General features: G+C 42.5%; 2 protein-coding genes across 3 annotated transcripts in view; one reads left to right on the top strand and one right to left on the bottom strand.

Annotated features, from left to right (window-relative positions):
* sh3tc1 (SH3 domain and tetratricopeptide repeats 1) overlaps positions 1-22,948 on the bottom strand; it is a 254,841-nt gene that overhangs the window by 129,015 nt on the left and 102,878 nt on the right. The window lies entirely within an intron of this gene.
* The window catches only part of acox3 (acyl-CoA oxidase 3, pristanoyl), a 69,886-nt gene that overhangs the window by 27,853 nt on the left and 19,085 nt on the right, over positions 1-22,948 (top strand). For both annotated transcript variants that reach the window (XM_080451697.1, XM_080451698.1), the window contains exons 13-17: positions 626-748; positions 2,402-2,515; positions 8,015-8,130; positions 20,894-21,068; positions 21,586-21,653. In XM_080451697.1, the coding sequence (XP_080307823.1) occupies positions 626-748; positions 2,402-2,515; positions 8,015-8,130; positions 20,894-21,068; positions 21,586-21,653 (596 nt within the window). The remainder of the gene's footprint in view (positions 1-625; positions 749-2,401; positions 2,516-8,014; positions 8,131-20,893; positions 21,069-21,585; positions 21,654-22,948) is intronic.

The raw sequence follows: 22,948 nt of genomic DNA, 5'->3' as shown, positions 1-22,948 counted from the left end.
CTCGGGTGGTGAGTCGTAAAAAAAACAGACATAGACATAGGCAGGAAAATACCTCTGCTTTTCCATTGTTAGACTTTAGGCGGCTTTAGGCGCACCAGCTACATAGACACATAGCGGGAGTCTCAAGTTGGACTTCAAGGGTTCCGATCATCACTTTGAACCTGGCTATTTTGGGCATGTCATTATATTGTCCAAAGTTGCAAAAGAAATGATCAAAATAGCGTCGTGAGCTTTCATCTATTATCGATTTTCTTCACACTTCACACAACCAAGTATATAGCCAGGGCTTAAGTGGTTAAGATTCAGGATTGTGCGGTGTACAGTAGTTGATTTATGAACATAAGACAGGGGAGTGAGACAGCACAGCAGGGAGGGGGGAGGGGGATGCAGGGATGTTGTTGTAACGCGGTCGGCATCCTCACCATCGCAGCCAGTAAGCCACCCCTCTCTCTCAACCAAATAGATTCCACATCACATCAGTCATTAGTTAGCGACTGGCTTATTATCACTCACTTCCTCCTCCACAATGTCTGCCGAGTTTGATTTATTTATGTATTTTCGTCCTATTGACGTGTATGGTGCTTATGGTGTCTAACTGTGTGTTGTATTGTGTGGTTTTATATAGTGAACAGGTTCGGTGAGCTACGCGACGGCAACGATCCCAACGCCACGTACGAAGGAGACAACAACGTCCTGCTGCAGCAGACCAGCAACTACCTGCTGGGATGGATGCAAGCCAAACAACATGGTCAGAGCACACACAGGGCCCTATCTTGCACGCCGCCTTACCCCTTATGCCTAAACTTATTAGCCATATTTGGCTATTTTGGGAGAAAAAAATCTATAGTCCGACTAGCCGATCTACAGCGACGCATTGTGAGCTTGTAGATCAGCTATTTTAATTATTTTAAAATGTTTTTCAAAATAGTAAAAAATGGCAAAGAAGTTTAGGGATAAGGGGTAAGGCAAGATAGAGCCCACACTCATACTGTACGTAAAGATACATTTTAGCCACGATTACAGATCAGTTATTAGTTATTTTCTCCGGCAAACTAGGGATGCACGATATTGAAATTTTTGGCCCATATCCGAACATAAACAACTTAAAGGACAGGTGGCTATGTATTTTTTTACACGATTAAAAAGGTCCCGTGGTCTTTGATGGCCAGATGTGACTTATTGGGGGCTAGAAGAGCTACTGTATATAATAATAATGAAATCGCCGTGTTATTGTATAAAAAAAGACATATTCATCCACCCGCCCGAATGCCCCCGCCCACTGTAAAAAAGATCGCGAAAATTGCTAAAACTATAGAAAGCAGTAAATGATTTTAACACTCATCTTTTATTTACTTTAACTCATTCAGTGCCGCTGGACGTCTAAGACGTCCGTTGTATCATAAGCCCTGTGCCACTGTATGTCTAAGACGTCCAAAAAAAGTTTTTTTCTTTTTTTTTTTTGAATTTTTTTTTCAGAACCCAAGATATGATGATTTGAAAATGTTCTGCTCCATTCACTTAAGCACTTTTTTTTAACAATGAATTTTGGCTCTGGCACAGCCAAACTGCCAAAAATAAGTCAGGCACTGAATGAGTTAATTACAAGCTAAAACATAAACCTTGGTTGTAAATGTATTATTATTATTTATTTTTTTCAACTTGTTGTCTATAATCTATTGTGAGATTATAGATCTTCAGTTTTTGGCACCGTCGTACAAGGTACAACTAAGTATAAATCAGGCTTAACCTGAGTTAGAGTTGTTTTAACTCGACAAGAGAGATTTACGAGTTCAGAGCGAGACTCCCAAGGCATCATGGGAAGTGTGTGGGTGGAGGACTGGAAAGTAGTAGAAGTAGAATCAAACAAATTATAGTCTGACATGTCTGTAAGGTGATGCTGTACTCCGGGGGTTCTCAAAGTGGGGTCCGGGGACCCCCCCAGGGTGAGGGGTCTTGAGAAGGGGTCCTAGGGGGTTCCCAGCTAAATGATAGATAGTTGGGAACCAAATGGACCCTTACAGGTCTAGGATACTAAATGCAATCAAAATTGCATGCTCAGGGTGGGACAATGTGGGGTCTCTGGTTGCTCTATATCGTCTCTGTCGGGTGGAAACCTCATACGTCCAAAACTGAAACTTTTCAGGATTCAAGTCACTTTTGTGTGACGCTACATATGTGACTCTATGTAGTATGACCAAGTAGGGCATTAATTTTCAAAAAAACACAAAAAGTTTAAATATGGAGATAGGAGGTTTCTGCCTCAAGTGTCTTGAGACAACTTTTTGTGATTTGGCACTTTAATAAAATTGAATTGAAATTGAACTTATCAAATGGGGGGGGGGGGGGGTACTTGAAAGTAAACCGTTGTGAGAAGCAGTGTCTGTACTGGATTTGGTTGCAGGCGGCACACGGATCGAGTCTCCTCTGCAGTCTGTGGACTTCCTGGAAAACATGGACGCCATCCTGGAGAGCAGCTTTACTGCCACTGGAATGGAGGAATGTATGGACTCAGCAGGTAGGACCCACACACACACACACACACACACACACACACACACACACACACACACAGACACACACACACACACAGCTTTACTGCCACTGCATGAAGAAATGTATGGACTCAGCACGTAGCACACACTCGCACATGCACGCACATGCTAGCGCACGCACATCATGCGCCCATCAATCCACTCACACAGGAAGATGTCTGTCTGTCTGTGGGTTTCTCCCCATTTCCCTCTCTCTTTCTCTCTCTCTCTCACACTCACTCAAACGCACGCACACACAAAATAGCCGATCTACAAGCTCACAGCGCTGTGCACGACACCAGTGTGAAACTAAGTTTATTACACGGCTTGGTTGAATCCTTGATTCTGATTGGTCAATCACTGAATTCAGACCTCTGTTATTTTTTGTTATTCGCTGTCTAATCAAAGACTCTAGAACACCTGCACCCGTATCCAACATGGCAGCCGTGTAAACAAACACACAATGTCATTTACAGCTAAACAGTACTCTCAATAATGTTTCGGAAAACATTTGAAGCGATAAATAGACAATGCAGTAACCGAATATTGATTCTATTTTATCAACACTTTCCGTTGTTTTCCGAGAAGACCGCGTTGCACTGGACGTACCTGGCATAAATAAATCGACTACTTTCATGATTTCGGCAGGCAATGAAATCGTTTTAACCATAAAGCAACCATTTCTGTCCTCACAATATCTATTTATCAAATACTACTATATACTTGAGGGGACATTTGGCCCTCACAAGTAATACAAGTACGCACACAGAGGAAGATGCCAAGATGTCGTTCCACCTTTCATTTTCTGTGACACACGTGCACACAAATCACTGCCGTGTTCCATTTCAAAGTGAGGCTTCTTTTTTTTCTCTCGTTTTTTTTGTTCCATATGGATGAAACATTAACGGCGTTCCCCTGCCCCGGGCGGCGGTGTGAGTTGACATCTCGGTGGAAAGTGCTTGGTCATGTTTTCTTTCTGTCAGGCCGCGTCTCTCACACCTGCCCTACGGCAAGCAGACCAGCGGTGTAAAGTAACTAAGTACATTTACTCAAGTTCTGTACTTACAATTTTACCTTATACTTGTATCTCAGCGGCAAATATTGTACCTTTTTACTCCACAACAATTATTTGGAGACTTTTGTTACAAGTGACAGGACTTGTAACAGAGTATTTCTACTGTACATTGCGGTATTGCTACTTTTACTTAAAACATAATTGGAGTACTTCCGAAGCAGACCAGTGATTTCCCCCTGGGAAGGAAGGACCCTGCAGGGCAGGGCAGGGAGGGCTGCCCTCGGAAGTGCCTGTTTGACTTGGCCAGCACGCCTGTGTGGCCACAGACCAAACACCCTGACCACATATGCTGCTTTGGTTTATTCTTTGCATCAAGTGCCAAGTGGGGCTTTGTGTGACGGAAGGAGAGGTTTGGCAGCTATTAGGTTCCACAGGGGAGTCAGTGATATACTACCGTTTGTATCAATAGTTTAAACGCTTTTCCTGAAATTACAGCTTAAAGCAGTGGTTCTCAAACTTTTTCATGTCAAGGACCCCCAAATTGATATACTGTATGTATTTGGGCGCGGACCCCCATCTGAAAATGTTTTGTGCCAGGGACCCCCCCAGAAGAGAAGATTATTATTGAAAAACATTTGTGATATTTTTCAAAACTTTTCAAAAATAGCAGATGTAGAAGCTCGTTTGAATATCCAACGTATAATAGATAAAATTATTGTGAAGCTATTTTAACTACTTTTGCTGGGGAGCCGCCCTGGAATAAATGTCTCACCTTGCTGAAAAAAGCTGTGTTGTGAGCAGCTGTGAGCTTGTATTGGGTATTCGTATTGGGTATTCGCTATTTTTGGTGTGCAACACCGGCATCTAAATTAGGCTTTATCCAAGCCTGGCAAGCATCTACATACATAACGGTACTTCTAACATGGCCTTGAGCAGGGTCATTCCAAAGATACTTGGTATACCAGAAGATAACGTCATTCCAAGTCTCGCCAACGGTATGAAATGGTTCACACACATCCAGTCTCCTAAGACGGTGGTGCCCAAACTTTTTAGCTGGAGTCCCAAAAGAGAAATTTGGTGTATGCCCGGGACCTAAAATAACTGAAAATAGCTGATCTAAAAAGCTCACAACGCGTCGCATCATGACGCGAGTTATTTCTCTCTCTTGCACATGGCTTTTGTTGCCGAACACTGACCTGATCACATGGCAGCCATTTTGAATAATGACGTAATTGGTGTATTGCTCACTCTGAGAATAATGGTCCGTGACCCTCTCTGTCTCTCTGTCTCTCTCTCTGTCTCTCTGTCTCTGTCTCTCTCCGTCTCTCTGTCTCTGTCCCTTCGCCAGTGCCTTACCCATTATCCCTAAACTTCTTTGCCATTTTTGACTATTTTTAAAACCATTTTCAAATTGTTCAAATAGCCAATCTACAAGCTCACAACGTGTCGATGTTGATCGGCTAGTTGAACTATTTGAAAATGTTTTTAAAAATAGTAAAAATGGCTAAGAAGTTTAGGGATAATGGGTAAGGCACCGGCAAAAATAGGGCCCTCTGTCTGTCTCTCTCCCTGTCTCTCTGTCTCTCTCCCTGTCTCTCTGTCTCTCTCCCTGTCTCTCTGTCTCACTCCCTGTCTCTGTCTCTCCATCCTCGCTCCGGACCCTGGCATACCATGCATTCCCATTGCTGTGCACACTTTTTTCCCTTCAGGGTCGAATGCCCATCCATGGAAAACACGCACGCACGCACGCACGCACGCACGCACGCACGCACGCACGCACGCACACTCTCACTCTCACTCTCACTCTCACTCTCACTCTCACACACATTTTTAAAGCCAGAGAGGCCACTTCTCACCACATGTGCCAGACACGTGTGTGCGTGTGTGTGCGCGTTCATGCTTAGACAACAGACATGAGTCCTTGCACATAAAACGTGCATGAAACGGTGTGTATTTTGAATGTTTGGTGGATTCACTGGCCTCAGTCATTACAATGTCCAACGACTCTCGTCAGAACGAAACATAAACAAAGCACAGCTTTATGTTAATACGATATAACAAACACAATGTGGTTGTAGTGGGTCTACCTGCTCTTCTACTGATAAATGTGTGCCCTGGTGACACTTAGTGGTTGGCAAGAGGTATTGCATGAAGGTCAAAGTGAAGTTTGGCGGTGACCTTGTAGATCAGCGAAAATAGCAGATCTACAAGCTCACAACGCGTCACACTGCGGTGCCTTGTGAGCTTGTAGATCTTCTACTGTATTATCTGTGTGACTTGAAAAGCCCCTGCTTCTCCCCCACACTCAATCACGAGCTCTATGCTTCTACAGATTGATTGATTGAATACTTTATTAACAGTTGCAAATAGTACAGTGGTTGCGAACGCAGCGGAAGGAGACGCGCCGAAGGCGCGCCTCCGCGCAAGTGGAGCTTACTATGAAACCGTGCTGGGGTTGTGTCTCTGTGTCTCTGTGTGCACTGCCTGTGTGCACTGCCTGTGTGCAGCTCCTCTGAGATAAGTAAATGTCCAATTTAGACGTACCATACATCAAATGAAAGGTCTTTGAAAACTGAACACACCTGTCAAGGTTGCGTTTAAGCCCGCCCCTTCCCCCGGAAGCCACGCCCCGGAGAAGGCTCCTAAAAACTCCCCATTGAAACCCCATGTTAAATGAAAAGTGCCCGAATCGCTCCGAAACTTTTTCTACCCCCCCTAAGTGGGGGTCTACGAACAAATACTTCGGGCTCGGATTTTGGCTCCGCCCCCCGGAAGTGGGTGAAACAGGCACTTCAAACACTTTGTTGAATTGTTCAAAAACATTCAAAGTTTTTTTTTTGTGAATTTGTATTTTTCTAAGATGCTCCTTTTAACGCAGATTTTTCAAAAAAAAAAAGTGCATTTTTTATTGGTTACTTTTTTTTAAATATTTGTTTTCATTATTTATTTATTTTTTGCGTTCGCTTACCGCGTTCGCGCGTCTTACTTGTACGATATTACAATGATTGCTGAAAGGATAACACAAAAAGCCCTAGGGGGTTTCCATTGTGGTCCTGTGTATTCAGCTCATCCTGTAAAATACACACATATATGCGCATGCTCGCACACACACACACACACGCACACACACACACACACACACACACACACACACACACACACACACACACACACACACCACAGTTGTGGAACTACATACCTACCCTTCACCTCCACATGCACAGTCGCACACACGCACACACAAACACACACACACACACACACACACACACACACACCCTTTTCTAATAAAGGGTGCCAAATAACTTGAGCTCTTCTAAGGTGTGTGTGTGTGTGTGTGTGTGTGTGTGTGTGTGTGTGTGTGTGTGTGTGTGTGTGCGAGAGATCTGGCTTCCTCATGGTGGAAACTCTTCACTGTCTACTTTCAATTCACCAGGAGCTGTGTGTGTGTGTGTTAATTCATCTCAGAGGGTGTAAACATGGACCGATATGGGTCCAGGAGCTGGCGGTGCAGATCTCCTGACCTCTCTCTGGGGGTTAGACATGATATCCTATCCATGTGGCTGCAAGTGAATGAACATACGTGCTTTATTCCTCTCTGTTCCAAGTGCTACTGACTTATACATTGTTGTCACGAATGCACCGGTCAGCTGCCCTTAAGTTTTTGTTACATTCTACGCAAGTTATAGCCTATAGATTTTTAATAGGCTTATTTCTTAACCACTTAAACCCTCTACACTTAGTAAACCGAGTTGTCTCTGTACTTGGACCGCTTTTTTTTCAGTAAATATCTGGAAAATCTACAGCAAATCTCTTCACCAAAAATAGCCGATCTACAAGCTCACAACGCAACGCTGTGAATGCTGTGGTTCGAGTTGTAGTGGGTTACTTTCATTTTTGTAGTCTTTTTGGCAACACCTCTGATAGCTACGTGGTCATTACCGCAGTCTGTCCGAACTGCCAAGTCTGTTCCTACTTCCTCCGACTGCCTGCATCATTCTGGTGCGAGTGTGAAGGGTGACTAAGAATCAAGCAACACATATATGTGGAATTGTTATTGTGGGGAAAAAATGCCAGTCATAAGTTATATCAAAAACAACTGTTTGTTTAATTGAAAAAGTTACACAGTGAACAGTGAATGCATGCGATTTGCTGTTATAGCTTTGTGGTGCAAACAATGCACTTCTTGTATGGGTTCAGGCGGCGCTCAAGGGCACTTTGACGCAACGCAACAGCTCTGTCGTCAAAGTCAAGTCAGTTCTATGAGCAGTGAACAAGGGGGGGGTAAAAAAAATGCACAACAACAACCAACAACGCAGCCATAATCCATGAAATACAATATGTTTTAAAGCAAACATTTTTAACTAAAATCTTCGCTTCTGGGGGTCCCTGGCACAAAATAATATCAGATGGTGTGTGTGTGTGTGTGTGTGTGTGTGTGTGTGTGTGTGTGTGTGTGTGCTTCCAGTGGTCCTGCATGCCTACAAGTGGCTGGTGTGTTTCCTGTTGAGAGAGAGCAGCAGGAGGCTGGCCCAGGAGAAGAGCTCCACCAAGGATGACTTTGAAGCCCGCAACAACAGCCAAGTAAGACCCTCACACCACACACATACATATAGATATATAATGTACATACGTATGCATTCATACTACATGCATACACAGTATATGTATACAGACATGTATACCATGGTCTACGTGTTTGATCAGCACCAGAATCTCCAAACTCTCCAAACGAACCGGACCAAAGAAGTAAGTGGACCATGGACCCCTTTAAACAAACCAAACAGTTGTGGTGTGAACGAGCCCTTCATTTCAAGGACCCCCACAATTCTGAGAGTGAACAAAATGTGTACACTCTCTCCCATTTGAGACCCCGTCAAATAACCCTGATGGTCCCTGGAGTGGACCCCAGTATGAGTACCACTGCTCCAGGTGAAACTTGTAACTGTCAGGTGAAGAGAAGCAGCCTTGACGTCACACTTATATCAGAAGAGACTCTCCCTATAGGACCAACTGTAGGAGTCACACAAAGATAAGGACACACGGTTACACACACACACACACACACACACACACACACACGCACACACGCACGCACGCACGCACGCACGCACGCACGCACGCACGCACGCACGCACACGCACACGCACACACAGTGAAATGTGTGCCAATGTCTGACCTCTCTTCCAGATGTTGAGATGCACGGTCGTCAGAGAGAGAGAGAGAGACACAGAGAGACAGAGAGAAACAGATAAGATAGAGTGTCAGAGGAAGGAAGGGAGGACTAATGGAAGAGAGGAGAGAAGCACAGATGTGTGGGCACGGGATAAAAGGACGAGAGACATCCTACCCCCCACCTCTCTCTCTCTATCTCTCTCGCCCGTCAGTCAGGGAGTGAGTGAGGGATTCCTACTCCCCTGTTAAGACATTCCACGTGTTGCTCCATTGAAACTTCACGGTCTGGCCTCATCAATCACACACACACCTGGGGTTTCTCCTGTGTGTGTGTGTGTGTGTGTGTGTCAGTCACACACCTGCTGGTTCCAAACTAAAGAGCAGACTCCAAATGTTCACGTGTGCTTTGAAGAGCGGCCGTGACACATTGTTGGATCATATTTTACCTTTAGTGTGGCCTATATTTTCGGTGACCTAATTCTGCTGTCTCAGCACAAGGAAAGCCCCTGGAAAGGCACTTTTATGAGACGCCAGACACAAGCAACAGGGGGGGAAATGAGGGTACGGTTACACAGGTCACGAGCCGCGATTTGAACTCCGAAACTTAACGATCGTGCGACGCCGAGCCCCAAAATAGTTGACCTCTATCAACCTGGCGACCCTATTATGGACGTGTCATTATAGGCGAGCATTTTCAAAGTATTTCAGAAATGGCAGATCTACAAGCCAGTCGATTGGCTTTTTTTTAATGGGGCCTAACTCAACTCAAATTAAATAAATAATAAACTAAACTAGTGAATTTCTAAAACTAAAACTGCTTATGCACTCGTGAAACTAATCTGAAATTAAACACTAAAATGAAAAATGTAATGAACAATGAAAAAAAAACGAATGAATACATAACCCATTCAATCCGGGAAAGCATCTACAAATGTCTTCTAAATCCTAACAGGTTTCTGAAAAACTTATGTTGCTATAATCAGGTTCTCAAACTTTTTTCATGTCAAGGACCTCCAAAATGTATGTATGTATGTAGCCGTGGACTTCCCATCTCAAAATATTTAGCTGCAGGGACCCCCAGAAGCAAAGAGTTACCCCCCCCAGAGTTACAAATGTTCGTTATAAAAAATCTATATTCAAAGATTTGCAAAAATGTTCCCAATCTTTCATAAAATTGCAGATCTATAAGCTCATAGCGCGGCACTCGGTGCCACGCTATGAGCTTGTATATCTGCTATTTTTGAATAGCCAAAGTATAAAATAATGGCTATAGCTAAAATCTAAAATGACACAGGATTGAATGGATTAAAAACTATTATAACTCCGCAAGGAACTAGGATTCCCCTCATTCATTCTCACAGTGTTCACATTCTTTCCTTACATCTGCATGTGATTTCAGCGCCACATAAAAAGTTCTTGGAGGAATCCTTGAAGCAGCATGTTGTCAATTTCCTGCACAAAGTGCACATACATCTTCAGGCATCGAGGAAGTCAAGTCACATTTTATTCACACAGTATAAGCGCCAAATCACAACATGTTGTCTCTACGGCACTTTACACATCGTTGCTGTCAGGCAGAAACCTCTTATCTCCATATTCTAACTTTTTTTTTATTCGTAAATTAATGTTTTTTTTTTATTTAGAGTAGCCAATTATTTTTTTAACCCCTTTTTCTCCCCAATGTAGTCGTTATGCCAATTAATTCCTCCCCACACACATTTCTGTGCTGTCGTATCCTGCTGACTCACCTGCCAGTGAGGAGCCCCCACCAGGAGGCCGTAGAGTCTTCGTCCTACTCCTCCCGCCCAACACTCCCCGCTGACAGGTGCCGCCCCACAGCCCGTAGGAGTACGTGCAATGACCGATATCACCCTCCTCCCCGCCCGGCTTCCCTCCCCCGAACACGGGCCAATTGTGTTCGTGTAGGCGCTCGACAAAGCCGGATGCACCACGGTGGACTCGAACCCACAACCTCCGTGGTGGTGGGCAGTGACTTTACCACTGCGCCACTCGAGCGCCTCAATTAATTAATTAATTAATGCCCTACTTGATCATACTACAGCGTCACACAAAAGCATCAAAAAGTAGCAGATCTACAAGCTCTAAACCGAGCTTTCGAGCTTGTGGATCTGCTACTTTTGCTATTTGCCAGACCCAAGGGGTCGGCCTACATGAGGCTTTGTCCCCTTTCGTCCATACATGGGCGAAAAAGACCGGCTGTATAAAAGGGACCCTTTCTTCTCCATTTAGGGCATAAAAGGGACACAGGCTGACACGTCATACGAAGTCCGTCATTCGAAGTCCTTATAAAGTACTAGGAATTTATTCTGGGTCTGGCAGAACCAGGTCTCCTGGTCTTTTTTTTAATTTGAATCCTGAAAAGTAACAGTTTTGTACATATGAGGTTTCCACCCGACAGAGACGACATAAAACCACCTTTAAAGGTTATCTTTGTCCGCACAACCCTCTGCATTGCGTTGAGGTTGGTGCAGTTCCCGTACGAGGCAGTGATGCTCGCAGTGGTACCTCTTAAGAATGCCTGAGGACCTTGGGGCCCATCATACCAAACTTCTTCAGTCACCTGATAAACGATGATAATTATTGTAGGTTAAAGCAACCCAGCAGCACTTCAAGTAATTAACCCACTATTTTTTATATACTGCTCCGCTTACCTACAGTACACTTATTTATAGTTCTTTTACCGGGTTTTTTTTTTATGTCGTTGTTCAGCAGCCCCTGACCTATAAACATTTTCTTGTAGGAGTTCAGCGTCTTGCTCAAGGGCACTTTGACGTGACGCAGCAGGATTGTCATCAGATCAAATCAGTTTTATGAGCAGTGAGCAAAGCGCTTGGGGACGGCAGCAAGGAAAAACTTCCCTCGTTAACGGGAAGAAACCTCTAGCACTGCCTGGGTCTAGACCACTGGTTGGGTTGAGGGAGAGGGAAAGACTCATGGAGGAGGGGAGATGGATAGAAAGACTCACAACAACAATAAAAACTATAAGTATTAAACAGATATAATCAGTGTAAGCCTCTATTTGCAACCAAAGGGTCCCCAATCACAGTCCCTGGAAGCCCCAGAAACCAGAACCCTAAATATACATTTATAAATTCCCTTCCAGAGAACTTATTACTATATTATATCTGTTTTGATGCTCCAGCTTCATGGAATAATCAACAATTCATGCAATAAAAGTGTGCTCCAATATCCCACGGACAATTAAATAACTCTAATCTCCCTACCTCACTATGTAACTGTTTTTGACTTACTTTTTGGGGGTTTATTTTGTTGTTTCAGTGTCTTATATCTGTGTGTGTTTTAATTGTTGCGCTTTTTGTGTCATCTCCACAGCATTGCATTAAATTAGATCAAATCTCAAAGGTTTCAATCAATTAGGTATTAGGAAGATTTGTACCATCATATTAGGAGGAATTTGAGTGATCCCGGAGGGGATCACTCCAATTCCTCGTATTATGATGTACTTTTGTATTGGTTGTTCTTCTCTGGAAGGGAGTTAATAAAAAAAAAGATGAAATAGTCTAACAATAAGTGGAGAGAAATGCTGTGTCCAACCCAACATGACATCTAAAGTATTACTTCACAAGAAATGTAGTCACTTAATACTAAACGCTTCGCTGCCAAATGGAACCCGATCAATTCCTCCGTCCTAGTGTCTCATTCGCGCATCCTTCCTCGTGTCGTTAAGGGGGGGGGGGGGGGGCTAAATTACGAGGGATGTGAGGATGGAGCAATGAGAATTGGAATTTGGCCCTAGCCTAGACAGCTAGGCAGCACACACATTAACATTGCAAACCATCCTCAAGGACCATCCTCGACCCACCCACAACAATATGTCCTACTATAAGTGTTCGAAATCCCTGTGTGCGTGCATTTATGTCTGTCTGCTCATCTGTAGTTCATGTATCTCGAGAACCGTCTGACGAGCCGACTTCAAACTCGGCATGTGCGTTGCCAACGACCCGAGTGAGTGCGGTGCCGGCGTTAAGTTGGTCAGATAGGTGGTTGTCCACAAGTACCAATGCGATCGGTATGCCATTACATGACCACACCCATTTCCGCCAAGATTTTGTGCTGTTTTATGTTCGTTTTTTTTTGTGCCAAAATAAGGTTTAATGGGTAAAAAAAAGCTAAACTGAACTTCTGGTTACACACACAGACATTGTTTTGCACACTATAAGAGCACGTGTCAGTGCAGGTGGGTGGAGAGTATACGTGACATTAAACGTGTAGAACACGTGCTGGTTAGAACTACTATGTTAGGTCCAGGGTGACATCATGAGGTCACTGCATGAGGTCACTGTCAGCTCATGTGTAACATGTGGAGCTACAGTCACATTCAATAACATACACATGTGCTGCTCTGATTGTATTGACATCATCACGTGTGTGTGTGTGTGTGTGTGTGTGTACAGTATGTGCGTGCTTGTATTACTATACTTGTGAGGGCCAAATATCCCCACAAGTGAGAATTTGATCTATAGACATTGTGCGGTCCGTTTTTCTGGTCCCCACAAGAGAAATAGTTGTTTTACGCTTTGCATTTTTGGGAGTTTTTAGGCTTGATTTATACTTAGTTGTAAACCCAGAATAGCCGATCTACAAGCTCACAACGTGTCGCAGCGCGACACGTTGTAGATTGGCTATTAAACTCAGGCTTTAGAGTTAGGGTTAAAATTGGCAAAACATTGTGTGTGTTTTCATTAGATGACATTTAGACATTTTTAAGCCATGCTGAGTGTGTGTCCAGTCTCTACCATCTGGTTCATGTTATTATGTCACTAAGTGTGTGTGTGTGTGTCTGTGTGAGAGAGTGTGTGAGAGAGAGGGAAGTTGAGGGAGAGTTTATGGGTGTAGTTAGTGTTTTACATTGCTTAAAGGAGTAGTTCATCCAAAATAAATCGTATTTTCTATCAATTACTCACCCCATGAAGCTTTGAATTCATGGAGATTTTTTAGTTTTTGTCGAGCCTATAATATGATGACCGGAGAGTGTGTGTGTGTGTGTGTGTGTTATGACACGTGCACATGTGAATGTGATGTACATTGTCGTAACTGTAACATTATCCTGGGTGGGTGGGTGGGTGTGTGTGTGCGTCCACGAGTGTAACTTCAGGGTCAAATAAGTATGTCATGGTCAGAAAGAAAAACAGGTGCCTTATTTAGTTTAGGCAGTGGGTGCTCAGCTATGTATATAACTTGAATCAAAAACCACCGAAGTGGAAAAAGCGGCACTCCAAAATAAATAATGCAAGACTGGCTCAGATGTAATTTCTCATTTTTATTGAGAGAACGCTAACGCGTTTCGGCCACAGCCTTCCTCAGAGCAGATTAAAAAGTGATAATGGGGGTGCAGGGCAGGCCCCTCTTTTAAGCATACACACATAATCATCACCACCTGTGACAATCAGTTGATCAGTTACACCATATCACTGTCACAGTCAGAACAGCAGTTCACAACAATAGTACAAAAATACACACAGTACACAGATCATGAAGAGATCACAGACATCAATTGATTTTATTTTTTTAAGACCTCACATTATAAATAATGTTTGAAATCATCCAAATGACACAGAATGGCCACAACAGGGACTCACACATCAGAAAGGCTTTGGACACCACAAGAAAAAAAAGGATTATAATAAAATTGACTGTGCACATTCTTTTTTTATAAAAAGGGTTTGTAGGAGAAATCATCATTTAAGCCCTTTGGTTGCATGGTGTTGAGTGATAAATCCAAACAGAGATAACAATTTGGGGAGGTTACCCCTCTAGGAGTAGTACCTTGTTCAATCCCTACAAAGCGCAAAGATGCCTCAAGGTAGCGTTTAGCCATGGCATATATTCAATATTGCCTGTATATTCAATATTGCAGCACAGGCAAAATTGTTATTTATTTATTTTGGAGTGCCGCTTTTTCCACTTTTTCCACATTTTTCTATTCAAGTATGTCATGGTCGTTGGTATGGCGATGACACTGAGCAGCAGCAATAAAACCTACTTCTACAAACATTATCTACACTGTCACTGTTAATTGTATGTGGACTTCATGTTTGATATACAATTATAATACCTGTGGTTCTCAAACTGTTAAATTTCAAGGACCACCGTAGCTCTGAGAGAGTACAAATGGAACCAAATGGACCTGTGAGGGTCCATTTGGTTCCATTTGTACACTCTCAGAGTTACAGACATGCAAGGGTCCATTTGGAACCCACTCAAGTAACCCAGAGGGTCCCTGTACCTCACTTTGAGAACCACTACAATAATATGTATGCAAAACTGTAGAGTATGTATGATTGAATTTGTGTTTATAAAACATTATAATTAAAGGCCAAAATGATATATGTTTTTAAAGAATATACCGTATATAGGAATCGCTAAAGGGAACTGTAAAACAGTGGTTCTCAGGGGGTCCTTGAGGGAGTTCCAGGAGGTCCCCAGCTAAATGATAGAGAGTTAGGAACCAAATGAACCCTTATGGGTCTGTAACTGAGAGAGTGTACAAATGAGTGAGTAACATTGATTTTACAATATAAATTGGGGTCCCAGAGATAGAAATGCCATGAAATGTGGGTCAGCAGCCTAATGCATGTCAAACTGGGGGGTCCTTCAAATTAAACTGGTTAGAGCCGTAAAAATCTTCTCTCATGGGGGTCCTTGGCGTATGTTTTCAAATGGGGGTCCGCGGGCTAATAATAAGCGTCAATATGGGGGTCCTTGACATGAAAAAGTTTGAGAGACACTATTGTAAAGGACTCGGACCTTCAAGACAGAATCGTTAAAAACCCCGACCCTATTCAGGGTGCTGCACGTTTAGCTCATTAAGATTTAAATCATAAAAAGAAGAGGAGATCCGAGCACTCAAAACAATGTGGAGGAGAGGATGTTAAAGTTTAAACAAAGTTAATGATAATTTATTAAAATTGCCAACATGTTTCGACCGGTTAACCCTTTAAGACCGGGAAAGTCATTTTAGATTTTAACCACTTTAACCATTATCTTATACTTTGGCTATTCAAAAATAGCAGATATACAAGCTCATAGCGTGGCACCAAGTGCTGCGTTATGAGCTTGTAGATCTGCTATTTCTTTTTTTTAAATCATGAACATTTTTGCATGAACATTTAAACTCAAATATTTGCTTCTGGGGATTCTACAAATGTCTTCTAAATCCTTTTTTTTTTTTTTTGAAAAAAACCTATGTTGCTATAATATCAGTGGTTCTCAAACTCTTTTCATGTCAAGGACCCCCAAAATGACATGTATTTGGCCGCGGACCCCCCATCTCAAAATAAGTTGTTCCAGGGACCCCCCAGAAGCAAAGATTTGAGTAAAAAATGTTCGTTTAATATATATTCAAAGATTTGCACAAATGTTCATGTTTTTTTTTTTAAATAGCCAAAGTACAAGATAATAGTTAAAGTGGTAACACAGATCCGTTCCCGGTTTTAATGGGCTTCATCAGGGTGAGAACAAGGTTAAACAACAACAAAATTAAAGTCATACTGGTATCTATCTACGTGGTCATTTCAGCATCTGGTCATTTTCTGATGCTGGCTTCACCAGCGAAATATTTCTGGAAAAAAATAAAGATGAAAGAGAAAAATACATCTCCGTTCCAAACACTTCCTGTAAGTGACACACACACACACACACACACACACACACACACACACACACACACACACACACACACACACACACACACACACACACACACACACACACACACACCACACTCACGTCCAAAAATAGGACGTTGATTGAAACCCAATGGTGGTCTTGATTGTTGATGTTTCTGTCATGTTGTGATGTTGTACCGTTTGATTGTGTGTGTGTGTGTGTGTGGGGGGGGGGGGGGTGTTTAACACATTGATTGCCAAGATCGATGCGTTCTTTCAAATCCATCGCTTGAGTGCCAGCATTCAAAAGAACGCATTGATGCGTTCTTTTGAATTTTCATTGTTTAATCTGTGATCGCACGGCTGTGTTTATTTCTCATCAGCACTTTCGTTTTCCACTTACGTCACACTCACCCGGAGCCGGATGTAAAAAAGAAAATTAATTTCCGGGTCACATTGTTTTTCTCCGGTCATTTTCGTCCAGAATAGGGAAAAACACGGTTTTTCACACGGTATAAAAAACGAACGGACAGCTCAACTTCTATTTTCTTTGGTCCGGGTGACTAACAGTCATCGTCTTCGTGTATCACATCGTTTTCAGGCCGATCAGCGGATCAGAGATTGTCGAAAACATAACATCCGGTGAATGACAGGATATGACGTGGGCCTGTTTGGGAGGGGGCGAGCGAGGTGATCAATGTGTGGATTTGCTGCTCTCTACTGGTGGAACTGTCGTACGTGCTTGACACCACAATCAGAGAATTTATTTGAATGAAAAATTACAAAACAAAAAAAATAAAAAACACGCAAATTGCTGGCACAGGGGTGAGTACATTATGAATAAACTCTGGCAGTCAATGTGTTAACTGATGTCTGTGTGTTGACAATAATGTCTCTCTTATATTGTAACTATTATTCATTGTTCAAGTCAGGTCTACTGTAGGTCAGCTTTTGCACTCTAAGTTCAGATGTAAACTGTGTGTGTGTGTGTGTGTGGTTTCTGGTCTCTTTCAACGCAGGTGTCTATGAGTTGACATTGACAATAATGTTTCTGTTCTATTGTACTGTAACTGTTCATTGTTCAGTCAGGTCTGTGTGTCAGCGTGTTGCACTCTCTAAGTTCAGACGTAAACACTGTGTGTGTGTGTGTGTGTGTGTGTGTGTGTGTGTGTGTGTGCATGTGTGTGTGGAGCAGAGAGAGTTTGTCTTGGCTGCCCTCCCAGAAGCACACACACACACACACACAGTGTGACGTTGACTTGTCTCACGACCGCCCTAACACCGTATCCAGCCTGTGTGAGTGCACTCGTTTTACTATACTTGCGAGGATCAAATGCCCCCACAAGTATAGTAGAATGTGAGAAACAGACATAGTGAGGACCATGTTGCTGGTGGTCCTCCTCACAAGAGAAAGGGTTGTTTTATGGTTAAAAAGATTAGGGGTTGGGGGGTACAGTTTTTTCCCCCTGTTTTATACATAGTTGCGTGGTGATGTCATGCACCGACAAATAGTCGATGTACTGTACAAGCTTACAACGCATATATTGATACGCTTGTAGATCTGCTGTCTGTGAGAGAGAGAGAGAGAGAGAGAGAGAGAGAGAGAGAGAGAGAGAGAGAGAGAGAGAGAGAGAGAGAGAGAGAGAGAGAGAGAGAGAGAGAGAGAGAGAGAGAGAGAGAGAGAGAGAGAGAGAGAGAGAGAGAGAGAGAGAGAGAGAGAGAGAGAGAGAGAGAGAGAGAGAGAGAGAGAGAGAGAGAGAGAGAGAGAGAGAGAGAGAGAGAGAGAGAGAGAGATCTGCTATTTTTGAATAGCCAAAGAAATCTAAAAATGACACAGATACTTTCCTGGCTAAATGGGTTAAATGTCTTGTTTAAAAGCCATTTAAGCTATAAGAGAGAGAGAGAGAGAGAGAGAGAGAGAGAGAGAGAGAGAGAGAGAGAGAGAGATGTGTGAAGCACTTCCATTCTCTATACTTCCAGTATTCGTTTTGACTCATCAGCTCCATCTCAGAGTGTTTTGACATGTTTAATACAGCCTCTGGCTGTAAAGAGACTTGACCTTCTCCGCTGCTCCCATTAGTGCACTCTGGATTTATTACAGCTATCTGCATGCTTGACAGCCTGATGTGTCACTATGCTCAATACAATGGAATCGAATAGGATAGCATCGAATCGGACAGGACAGGACAGGACAGAATAGACAAGTGCCCTCAGCCAGTGTCCTGTTCGATTCATGGCCGGCCAGACTACTCTTTCTCTGCATTTCTTGTCTCTCTCCTCTGTCTGTGAAATAGACAGACAGACAGACTATTGTAATACCCAATATTACACCATATCACACAAGGACAACATAAGTCTCCAGTGAATATTATATTTCTTATAAATGATACAAATATTTCTGTTGGTGAGTTCAGTGGTCTGTATGGAATGAAATGCCATTTAATTTGATTTATCTCGTCAAAATGTTAGCTCCACTAACACTCCTCCATCACTGAATACCTGTATGTTCCTAACGTCCTACTATGTGTTTGTGTGTGTGTGTGTGTGTGTGCTGTTAAATCTATTAATTTTACATATTAATGTTTAACAAATCTCCACTCACAGTAAAACTGTAAAAAACGTCTTTGTGATGCTAACAGAGAAAGACAGACAAACAGACCGTTGCTAGGTAACTCATTTATGGTCCAAATATAAAGGCTGCTAGAGAACTCTCTCATAGGAATGACAGACCTTGACACGTGTGTGTGTGTGTGTGTGTGTGTGTGTGTGTGTGTGTGTGTGTGTGTGTGTGTGTGTGCGTGTGCGTGCGCGTGCGCGTGCGCGTGCGGTTGCGCAGACGACCTTTGTTCTCCGTCCCAAACCGACATTCCTCAGGAAGGATGGGCATTACCCAGTCTGTTACCGATGGTGCTTTTCCACTGCATGGCATGGCACTGGTTTAACTCAGCTCTACTTGGCATTTTTTTGGTTTCCACTGGGCAAAACTATACAGTGGTTCCTGGTGCTTATTTTTGGTATCACCTCTATCGAGGTTCCAAGTGAGCTGGGGCCAGTTGCACCACCTCACACAAAGTTCAAACTTAGCCTAGTTATAGCTTAAAACACATTCAATCCGGGAAAGTATATCTGTCATTTTAGATTTCTTTGGCTATTCAAAAATAGCAGATATACAAGCTCATAGCGCGGCACCGAGTGCCGCGCTATGAGCTTGTAGATCTGCTATTTTTTGAAAAAATCGTGAAAATGAGTGCAAATCTTTGAATATATATTTGAAAAATGTATATATATATTTAAAGATTTGCAAACATTTTCACATAAAAAAACAAAAAATAGCAGATCTACAAGCTCATAGCGCGGCATTCGGTGCAGCGCTATGAGCTTGTAGATCTGCTATTTTTGAATAGCCAAAGAAATCTAAAAATGACACAGATACTTTCCTGGCTAAATGGGTTAAATGGCTTTTTTTAAAAGCCATTTAAGCTATAACTAGGCTAAGTTTGAACTTAGTGTGAGGTGGTGCAACTGGCCCCAGGCCCAGATGTACAATTAGTGCAATATCACTTATTGATTCTTTGTGTAATTACTGCACTTTGGCTTTGAATTGGTCACAGAAAGTCATCACTAGTGTCATTGTGTCATTGCATCAGACAGACAGACTCCCCATACTGCATGGAAGCTCCCGAATACTGTTTTTGCTCATTTGTTTTTTAGTTAGTTTTAGGGACTTTTTGCCTTTATTTGGGTAGGATAGTGGAGAGAGAGAGAGTCCGCCACCAGGCTTGGGAATCAAAACCGGAACTCGCTGTCAGGCATCAAAGCCTATGTGGTACACACCTCGACCACTTGACCATCGGTGGCCCGGGTCCCGAGTACAGTTAACACACTTTTAAACTAGACTTTGTAAATGTGAAATGAATCAATATGTGAAATGTGAAATGAATGTAACAATTGCATCGCCTGTTTCTCACCTAAAAACTCTTTTTGTTGTTGTTGAACTGTACAAGATAAATAGAGATTGTTTCCAGGCAGTATTACTGTCAGCATTGGCCTTAACTTTAGCAAAACAAGGTAAAGCCAGTAGAGTTGAGTGAAAAAGTGACATGCAGTGCGTGCGTGCGTGCGTGCGTGCGTGCGTGCGTTCGTGCGTGCCCGTGGGTTCGTCTGTGGGTTCTGTCTCCCATACCAACAGGAAGGATGGACATCGCCCTAGCAAAATCTCTCTCTCACACACACACACACACACACACACACACACACACACACACACACACACACACACACACACACACACACACACACACACACACACACACACACACACACACACACACACACACAATGGCTGAGAATGAGGTTAACAAAACAAGCCTTGGTAGGCTGGTGTGTCCTGTGTGGTTCCCAGGAGAATGTCCATTTGACCTTCCTTTTCAGTCGGGATCATTCAAGGTCAGCACACTCAAATCTGTGTGTGTGTGTGTGTGTGTGTGTGTGTGTGTGTGTGTGTGTGTGTGTGTGTGTTCTAGGTGTACTACTGCCGTTCTCTGTCCATCGTCTACATTGAGCACGCCGTGTTGCAGCGCTTCCACGACCTGACCTTTGACCCGGACACGCCCGCTGGCCTCACACAGGTCCTCAAACGGCTGTGTGCCCTCTATGGCCTCTGGTCCCTCAGCAACCACATGGCTACACTGTACCAGGGTCAGTCTCTACTCTACTCTACTCTACTCTACTCTACTCTACTCTACTCTACTCTACTCTACTCTACTCTACTCTACTCTACTCATGATTGCTTTGCATAATGTCATAATCGTTTCCATGTTAAAAAATATTCACACATTTTCAAATATAAAAAAATAGCAGAAGTAGCTGATCTCGCGTTGTAAGCTTGTAGATCAGCTACTTTTACTGCTATTTTTCCATGTATAAAATTATTAAATATGTCAATAATTTCTTTGTATATTTAAATTATTTGTCATATATGCCCTTTGCAATTTGTGATTATTAAGCCTAAAAAACTAACACAATTTTAAAACTGTATTCATATGTTCCAATGTTCAATGCCAAAAACACAATTAAATTGTTAATCGCAATTATTTGTGTGACAATTAATCGTCAACTTAAATTTGTAGTCGTGACAGCCCTACTCCTCTCCTAACCTCTACTCTATACTCTCCATGTGTTCCATTCATAATGAAGCACCATGTTTATATTTCAGGTGGGTTCTTCTCTGGAAAACAACCTGTTGAATTGGTCCAAACAGCCATTCTTACACTCTGCTCACAGGTACTAATATGTATTCTCTGCTTATCTCTTCTCCTCTGTCTGTCTGTCTGTATCTCTCTCTCTCTCTCTCTCTCTCTCTCTCTCTCTCTCTCTCTCTCTCTCTCTCTCTCTCTCTCCCCCCCCTCCCTTAGACCTTCTCTGACTGTCTCTCAAATGTAGAATAAATGTTTCTAGATGCATTTCATGTGATTTATTTGGTTATGATGACTTCATAAATCAGTATGTAATTGCCTCGGGTAAGGAAGTCTCAGTGGGAGTGATAGATATTGACTCTTGTAGAGTAAAGCCCATTACAATGTCCTGCACAGCCAGAGAGATGACATCTTCATGTGTTTAGTTTGCTGGAATGCAGTTAGTGACCTCCAACTGGTTACTTGGCTAGAACACTTTGCCAGTGTATGTCTCTCTCTCTCTCTCTCTCGCTCTCGCTCTCGCTCTCTCTCTCTGTTATATCTCACTCTGTTCTTGGAATAGTATTTGGTAATTCTGCCAAGTTTGTGAGAATGGTATTTCTGCAGCTGATATTACATCACAGACCTAAAAATCTCAACAACATTAAAAGCCACAGACTTAAAGGTAGGGTAAGTGATTTGCAATTATTCAAATAATTGCGAAATGGGTCTATGTTCTGATAGTGCTCGTTACTATAGAGTGTCCTGTCCATATAAGGAGTCTCCATGTCTCTCCAGCTCTTTATAAAACAGAAAATGCATTTTCGTTTCAGTTTCAGTTTCATTTCCAATTTTATCCAATCAGGATAGAGAACTCAATCAGGATATAGATTAAACAAGTGAAATTGGAAGTGATGACACTAAGGAATGAGCAGGAAAATTTTGAACTGGAACACTATAAAAATTAAGCTTAAAAATGGGTACTTTCTCCTGATTGGCTGAGATTTTGACACCTACCAGAAAATGTATTTTCTGTTTATTAAAGAGCTGGAGAGACGGGGAGACTCCTGTTACTGAAAAAACACTCTATAGCAATGATTACTATCAGAATATAGTGCTTTAACCTTTTAACAAAATACTTTTTGTTTTAGCCCAAAAATATCACTTACCCTACCTTTAAGTTTCTGCATGTTTGCATGAGTCCATATTAATGCAATATGCATGCTTGCATTCATGCATTGTCTGCATGCTTGCATAAATCTATATCTCTTCCTTTTTTGCATTAATCCAGTGAAGAAGTCATGTAATACCTTCACTAATTAAATCACAGTGCAAATGTGTGTTTACCATACATCCAAAGACAGGAATATGTCACATGCAAAGATACGCAAAATCCAACTACCG

Source organism: Gymnoscopelus braueri, assembly GCF_963280865.1.
Source record: "Gymnoscopelus braueri genome assembly, chromosome: 15".
Taxonomy (NCBI): domain Eukaryota; kingdom Metazoa; phylum Chordata; class Actinopteri; order Myctophiformes; family Myctophidae; genus Gymnoscopelus; species Gymnoscopelus braueri.
The sequence above is the reverse complement of the archived record's forward strand: the minus strand, read 5'-3'. Positions and strand labels throughout refer to the sequence as shown.